This window comes from Pristiophorus japonicus, chromosome 14 (assembly GCF_044704955.1).
Source record: "Pristiophorus japonicus isolate sPriJap1 chromosome 14, sPriJap1.hap1, whole genome shotgun sequence".
Lineage (NCBI taxonomy): Eukaryota > Metazoa > Chordata > Chondrichthyes > Pristiophoridae > Pristiophorus > Pristiophorus japonicus.
In genome coordinates, this window is record NC_091990.1 from 150,908,294 (window position 1) to 150,916,810 (window position 8,517).

Here is an 8,517-nt window from a genome sequence, read left to right on the forward strand (position 1 = left end):
GTGATGCTTTATTAGCCAGAAGGAATATATGGCTATTGCTTTTTGGAGGGGTGCGGGGGACTCTCTAGTTGTGCTCTTCTTTCCATTGGGAAACTGACAAACAAATTTCACCTGGGAAGCAAAGCTGTGGTTAAATGCTTGATGCATCAGTGAATGAAAGGCTGACTTACCTGGAAAATGTCACCAGTAGTAGCTTGAAATGAACCATTACCATGAAAATTCCTTGTGGTGGTGACTTTAACCAGGCAGGGATCTCGCTATGCTGGATGTCATCTGAGGGTTATGCTCTAGCGCAACTTTGGGACTACCTCCCTGCTCAATCCTGGTAGTAGTTGTGCTTGGGTCCTATGACTTGGTTCCTCATTCGCCTGTGAGTGGGTGCCAGGTGCTTACCATATCAGAGCACCTGCCTCTCCTCTCTAGGCAGGAATTCCTTTTCCTCAACCTAATCCAATGTCGCTGTTGATTGACAGCTTGAATGGGAATGCTCATGGTCAGAAACAGCAGGGACAAGCTTGTGGCTGCAGGATTGCTGCTGTTGGAGTTGTGCATCAAAGGAGCATAGAATGAAATGGATATAACAGAAAGCAACAGGCAAAAAAATACAATAAAATGATCAACGTTCAGGTTAGTCAAGTCAAACGCAGCCATCAAAATGAGGGTCTCACCAGTATGACAGCCTGGCTTTAAATGGTGGAGTTCTTCACTAATAGCTTACAGATTTCTGAGTGCTTGTTTTATATGCTCAGCAAATAAAGCATTCTGCTGTAAAACAACATGAGAAGTCCTTAGTGCAGCCAATTTGCATCAAATAACAATTTTAAAGAGCCAACAAGGCCAGCGGAAACAGAAAATGATATATCAAAATTCTTTTTAAAAGCTTTTGCTAGCTTGGAATTGGGAGTTCAGTGTCAAGTATGCCGTCCTTCCTTTCTAATTAAGTGTTGGAAAGGGGCTGCTCCCCAAGTGGACTACCATCGATTGTTCCTTACATCGAATAGATGAAAAATGAGTTCCTGCACTCAATTCAGAAGTACTTTCTCATAACTCTCGTATCACCATACAAATGTGACCTATATAAAAGTCATATCATCCAGGTACTCAAGAATTTTGAGTGTGCTTAAATTTTGTGTAATGGTATAGTTAAAAAGAAGCACTTATCCAATTATACAAATTTGGCCTGTGTGTTGAAATGTGAAATAACTGCTAATTTGTTTAGTTAACTTCAAAACTGGTGATTATACAGCATTATTTATCCAATTTTGTTTTGTTCTTGAGATGTAGAGAAGTATAAAATGGAAGATTGTTTTACTCTGCGGCATCATCATTTCAACCTTAATGAGTAAATAAAAGAAGCTGTTGGTACTAAAAGCTCCTTCAGTATTAGAAAAGTAATAGTTTGCAAAGGTTCTATATGTGTGAATGAATTTGATGCAACTTAATAGGATTATTAATGCTGTCCTGCTATTATGCAGAGGTGATTGTTTTCACGCAGTTGCATTTCAAATTAAGCATAGTGATAGCAATTGCACCAATAAATGGCAATTTTATTAATTATTTGATTCTCGTCATGCAGCTCAATGGATTTTGCTGTGTTTTTTATTTTAAATTTCTTCTGCAATTTTGAACATACTTGTATTATATCTCATGTTCGTGAGAATTGCATTTTGTTAATGACAAATAAGGTAACGTCAGTGAAGAACTGATGTGTTTCATTTTATTCAATTCAGTGAGGGTGTACTGCACCCACATTGTTCGAGCAATGCAAAAGAAAAATTGATTTTGGCAAAGTCGTTTTCTAGTTGAGTCTTTTATCCCAGCAGGACTTGCGTATTTTCAGATCAGTTCATGACCGTCATGATAGTGAGCCTGTTACATGTGTCGTATTATTATGAACAGCAATAAAATAAGGTAAGATTACCTGTAAGAATCCAGTTTACTTTCTGCTTTGTCTGCCAACATGAAAATGGTGGCTTCGCAGGGCAGCAAGCGTGCAGCTGCGGTTAAAATTAATTTAAAGAATCATATAATTTTATTTGGTAGACGATACAATCACCTTCCATGATCACACTTTTCACATTGTACAAGATAGCTGTTGTTAATCTCCAGAAATAGAAGGGAATGGCATGGATGAACAGTTGGAGGCTGACTAAATGCGCCAGTTTTGATTTCAATGAGATCTCGACAGCAGTCACAATGCAATAGGTTGGGTACAATAGAGACAACCGTGATGGACCTGAGCATCATGGCTCTATGTGACTGGACTAAGGATAGGTGCAGTAGGAATGCGAGCCAACTTGTTGTCCGCAGCCTGTTTTTACATTCAATTAGCATTTGGAACTTATAACATGGTCTTACCTCATTATCATCTTTGTACAGCTTAGAATACCAGAAGAAATTGTATAAAAGGTAGATTAAAAAATGACCCTTACCAATAAAATTAGTTGTGCAATATATTCAACTCCAATGTCAGATCTGTGTAATAAAATCAAATTTCTCATGTTACATACTTTATTTCCCAAGATATATCCTGTATGTTTTTATTAGAAAGGACTACAGGTACAATGCCTTAAATCCGGCTGTCCGAAAATCGGAAATTTCCAAAAACCAGACATTTTTTAGACAATCCCATTTGATATTCAGTAAAATAAAATCTGGAATTATTGTCCAAAAAATGGCGGGCCGGACTAGTTATCGGCTTCGCCGCTATGTTTTAAATGGCGTGCGATCGGTCCAAGCCTTGCCGAATGCCCCTCGATCCGACCCGACCTGACCCACGCCACCATTAGTACTTTGTCTTGTCCGAAACCTGTAAACCAGTACAGTCTCAGTCACGAGGTTGCCGGATTTGAGACGTACCTGTATTTTTCACTCTAGGTTTATGAAACATAAACTTATTTTTTTGTTATGTGTCTCACAGGAGCATTTCCTGCAGCAGCAATGTATGCACGTAAAGACCTGCTTCAGAGACCTGCACATGTGGCAACTAAAACCTTCCAGGCCTTGCGAATCTTTGTGAACGATGAATTGAATGAATTATATAAAGGACTTAAAACAGCTTACAAGTTCTTGAAACCTCAAGGCTGCTTGGTTACATTAACATTTCATTCGCTTGAAGATCGCATCGTAAAACGTTTTCTGCAAGGTATTGACCTGTCCGAAAAGCCCAACTTGAGTGCAAGGCAAAAAATTAGACAAGGACTCAGAAGACAGCAGGAAGAAGATGAAACCTGTCACACTGAACAGAGCAACTTGAACTGGTCAAACATTCAGAAGAAAGCGCTGACTCCTGACCTCCAGGAAATTCAGGAAAATCCACGAGGACGTTCTGCAAAACTCAGAGCTGCCATGAAACTGTGAAAAATATGCAAAAATCAAGCTTGCAAGGGTTTTCTCAATACCCCATCTCTGACAGAATTTGATATGCAGGTGTTTTTGTAAATGTCAATCAAAATGCCAGTGAGCAAAAATATTGTCCCATTGTTGCGAACATGAAAATAATAAAAATTGGAGGTTAGAGAGTTAGAGGTGGTGTTTGAAATGTTCTAGCCGGTATTTAAAACTCAGTGGAAGAATGACAACCTGGCAGAACAGTGCTTTAGACATTAGGCTTTCATCTTTGGGACATGAATAAATATCTGGCCAAAACTGATTGGATGAGTCTCCTAAGTTCAAGCTCCAGTTCCTTGGGGACATGTTCACAGTATAGAACAACCCCCAATTTGACACTAATTGGTAATCTCACTTGAGAGGAAATGGGATGGCTGTGCAGGGAAATGGGAAAATGTCATCATTGTGCACTGAGGGAGGGGGATGCTCTTCTCAGATTTGGCTGAGGCACATTGTTGGGACAGAGCAGAGGGACATTGCTATACCTGGCCTGGCTGGATGCTGACATTCGAGTCCAAAATGAACATGTTCAATTTTTCACATTAACATGCCTAACCTTTTACAAGTATAAAATTCACCAAGAAGGTCAATAGAAGGGGGAGCATTTAAGGAGCAAATGGCTCTTAAAAATGTTTATATTCATGCAAGTGATATTGGTCCACCATCAGTAAATAGGGGAGTCATGGGAGAGAAGCAAAGCGTTACTTTGTATTATACATCACTGAGATCTCTCACAGCAGGCATGGATGCCTAAGTAAAAACAGGCACTTTTAGAGAAAATGCCAATGAATTCAGGGAGTTTCATAGGTTTGGAATATTTAAAGATTTAAATTACATACCTTTAAATCAGTGATATTGTTCGCTTTTTTTGCCCCCAGCAACTGCATTCATTTATGCTGTAGATTTGCACATGTAAGACAATATGAAAGTCCTGCAGGAATCTTTTTCACCAGTATAAGAATTGTTAACTGTGAACACTTTTGGCACAAGACATGCAAAATAGTAATTCACCATTAATTCAGTTGATTGTGTTAGTTATTAATGTCCCCTTTTATCCCATTCTGGGTCTACCGTCCCAACAGGACAGGAGAAGACCGCTACAGTCAATACTTAGCTGGACCAGTTGCCAGAAGGTGCACATGAGTAATATTGATGACTCTTCCTATGATTTTACACTCTGTGGGGAAGTTCTTGGCCTATGCTCAGCAACTTCCCAAGGTAGTGCCACATGCTATTATTCTTTGGCACATTGCATCGATGCTGAAATGCAGTTTACCACCACATTGCTCCCTTTTTAAAAAAAGGAACAGTTTTCAAAAGTTTGTGGCTTGTTCTATATTTTATTTACAGCAAACTCCCTGTATAAATACAGAGATCAGGGAAGCATAATGCAACAACAATGCAGTTATAATGGGGTATTTTAATTTTCACAGACTCGGAGAAGCAGAATAGCCCAAGAAGTAAAGGTAACGAACATCTAGAATGCATTTGGAACAGTTTTCTAGAACAATATGTTTCTGAACCAACAAAGGAACAGGCCATACTACAGATAGTGATACGCAATGAACCAGAACTAGTTAACAATCTGATGGTAAGGGAATATCTTGCAAATAGTGACTATATTATTGAGAGGCTAAAGGGAGAGTCACAAACTAAGGTTTAAAATTTAAGAATGGCATACTTTAATGGGATGAAAAATAAATTGACTGCAGTAAACTGGGCTGAGCTGTTAATGGACAAACAGTGGGAAGTATTCAAAGAAATGCTCAGTGCAATACAAAACCAGTACAGACACCTAAAAGGAAAAAGCTCCACACATGAGGTAAGCGACAGCATCAAGCTAAAGAAAAGGTTTACACAATAGCAAGAGAAATCCAGCAGTCCAGGAGAGCTATAAGAAGCAACAAAGGGATCAGAAAAAAATGCAAAAGGAATATAAAAAAACTTGCAAGTGATATTAAAGCTAACAGCAAAAGTTTTAATAAATATATTGTGAATCAGTAGTAATGGAGAATGTGGGCCCAGTAAAGACATACAGGTGAGACTACAATGGACAATAAGGAAATAGCAGAATTATTAAATGATTATTTTGTATCCATCTTCAAAGAAGTGGACAAAATACAATGGAACCTAAAATAAGTCAATGAGAGGAATTTATTGAATTTAATATAAAGCAAAAAAAATGATGATGGAGAAAATAATGGGACTTAAGATTGACAAATATCCAGGACCCAATGGTATCCAGTCCTGGTTACTAAAAGAAATAGGTAATGAAATTGCAGATGTTGTAGTTATAATTTCCCAAAGCTCTTGAGATTACAAAATTGTGTCTTTGGATTTGAAATATGCAAATGAACTCCAATATTTAAAAAGGGAGGGAGAAAACAGGACACCTCAAACCCATCAGTTTAACATCAGTTAGAACATAAGAAATAGGAGCAGGAGTAGGCCATTTGGCCCCTCGAGCCTGCTCCGCCATTCAATAAGATCATGGCTGACCTGACCTTGGGCTCAGCTCCACCTCCTTGCCCGCTCCCCATAACCCCTTATCCCCTTATCATTCAAAAACCTGTCTGAGTTGTGGGGAAGTTACTGAAATCTATCATAAGGGACTGAGCACTTGGACAAGCACGAGCTGATCAAAGAGAGTCAGCATAGATTTATGAAGGGTAGGTTGTGCCTGGCTAATTCAGCTGAATTTTTTGAGGAGGTCACTAACATGATGGATAATGCAGTGCCTAAGGAGTATATTGATTCTAGAAGGCATTGGATAAGGTTCTGCACAGGAGTTTATAAACAAAAATGAAAGCGCTTAGAATTGGAATTAACCTTGTGACATGGGTTGGTAATTGGTTGAGAGGTAGGAGACAGAAAGTAGGAATAAGGACAATGTAGTCTGATTGGTGGGATGTGACGAGTGGTGTTCCTAACAGGGATCTATACTGGGGCCTCAGCTTTTCACCACATATATCAATGACTTGGAAAAGGTATAGAGAGTTGTATGTTCAAGTTTGTAGATGACACTAAGTTAGGAGACACAGTAAGTTGTGCAGATGGGAGCAAGAAGTTACAGAGGGACACAGACCGATTGAGTTTGTAAAATTGTAGCAGATGAAGTTCTGTGTGGGGATATGGGAGGATATGGGGTTGAAGTACAAATCAGCCATAGTCTAATTAAATAGTGGAACAGGCTCAAGGGGCTGAATGGTTTACTCCTGTTTTTGTGCTCTCGTGAAAAGTGAAACCCTTCACAAATTACTGCTACATTCTCCATTCACATTTATCTTCACATTTTATTTTGTCAAGTTTAAATTTTTTTTAAATCCCAAGAATTTCCTTGACATTTCTGCACCAAAATAAACAAAGTTGCATTTTTCTACTCATCATAGGCAATTCCTCGGAATCGAGAAAGACTTGCTTCCACTCCCATGTGAGTCCTTTGGCTGAACAGCCCGATACGAGAGCCACAGACTCTGTTACAGGTGGGACAGACATTCGTCGAGGGAAGGGGTCGGTGGGACTGGTTTGCCGCGCGCGCATTCCGCAGCCTGCGCTTGACCTCTTCATGCTCTTTGCATTGAGACTCGAAGAGCTCAACGCCCTCCTGGATGTACTTTCTTCACCTCGGGCGATCTTTGGCCAGAGTCTCTCAGTTGTCAGTGGTGATGTCGCACTTTACCAGGGAGGCTTTGAGGGTGACATAACGTTTCCGCTGTCCTCCTTTTGGTTTGTTTATCATGAAGGAGCTCCGCATAAAGCATTTGTTTAGGGAGTCTCGTATCTGGCATGCGAACTATGGCCTGTTCAGCGAAGCTGATCGTGTGTGGTCAGTGCTTCAATACTGGGGATGTTAGCCTGGTCGAGGACACTGATGTTGGTGCGCTTGTCCTCCCAGGGGATTTCCAGGATCTTGCGGCGATATCGTTGGTGATATATCTCCAGCGACTTGTTTCTATATTCAAAAAGGAGTTAGATGAAGTCCTTACTACTAGGGGGATCAAGGGGTATGGCGAGAAAGCAGGAATGGGGTACTGAAGTTGCATGTTCAGCCATGAACTCATTGAATGGCGGTGCAGGCTAGAAGGGCCGAATGGCCTACTCCTGCACCTATTTTCTATGTTTCTCTGTGCCTTCTATACTTCGTCCATGCCTCAGATCCATACAGGAGGGCGGGTATTACTACAGCCCTGTAGACCATGAGCTTGGTGGTAGATTTGAGGGCCTGCTTTTCAAACACTCTTTTCCTCAGACGGCCGAATACTGCACTGGTGCACTGGAGGCAATGTTGAATATCCGCATCAATGTCTGCCTTTGTTGATAAGAGGCTCCCGAGATAATGGGAAATGGCCCACCTTGTCCAGGGCCACGCCGTGGATCTTGATGATTGGAGGGCAGTGCTGAGCGGCAGTGACAGGCTGGTGGAGGATCTTTGTCTTATGGATGTTAAGCGTAAGGCCCATGCTTTCATCTGCCTCAGTGAATACATTGACTATATCCTGGAGTTTGGCCTCTGAATGTGCACAGATGCAGGCGTCGTCTGCATACTGCAGTTCAACAACAGAGGTTGGGGTGATCTTGATCAAGAATTTCCTTGACATTTCTGCACCAAAATAAACAAAGTTGCATTTTTGTACTAAATTGTATTTGAATATGAATTGAATATCTGCAAATTTCTTAAATTTTACTTTGTATTGATTATCAAGGATGTCTCGGAGCGGGTGCAGGACATTCTAAAAAGGGAGGGAGAACAGCCAGTTGTCGTGGTGCACGTTGGTACCAATGACATAGGTAAAAAAAGGGATGAGTTCCTACGAAATGAATTTAAGGAGCTAGGAGCTAAATTAAAAAGTAGGACCTCAAAAGTAGTAATCTCGGGATTGCTACCAGTGCCACGTGCTAGTCAGAGTAGGAATCGCAGGATAGCTCAGATGAATACGTGGCTTGAGCAATGGTGCAGCAGGGAGGGATTCAAATTCCTGGGGCATTGGAACCGGTTCTGGGGGAGGTGGGACCAGTACAATCCGGACGGTCTGCACCTGGGCAGAATCGGAACCAATGTCCTCGGGGGAGTGTTTGCTAGTGCTGTTGGGGAGGAGTTAAACTAATATGGCAGGGGGATGGGAACCA

At 40.9% G+C, this 8,517-nt stretch overlaps 1 protein-coding gene across 1 annotated transcript in view; it reads left to right on the forward strand.

Moving 5' to 3' along the window:
• The window catches only part of mettl15 (methyltransferase 15, mitochondrial 12S rRNA N4-cytidine), a 155,245-nt gene extending 151,724 nt beyond the window's left edge, over positions 1–3,521 (forward strand). Inside the window, exon 5 of the mRNA XM_070898639.1 lies at positions 2,921–3,521. Within this exon, the coding sequence (XP_070754740.1) occupies positions 2,921–3,360 (440 nt within the window). The 3' untranslated portion in view covers positions 3,361–3,521. The remainder of the gene's footprint in view (positions 1–2,920) is intronic.
• The last annotated feature ends 4,996 nt before the right edge of the window (positions 3,522–8,517 follow it).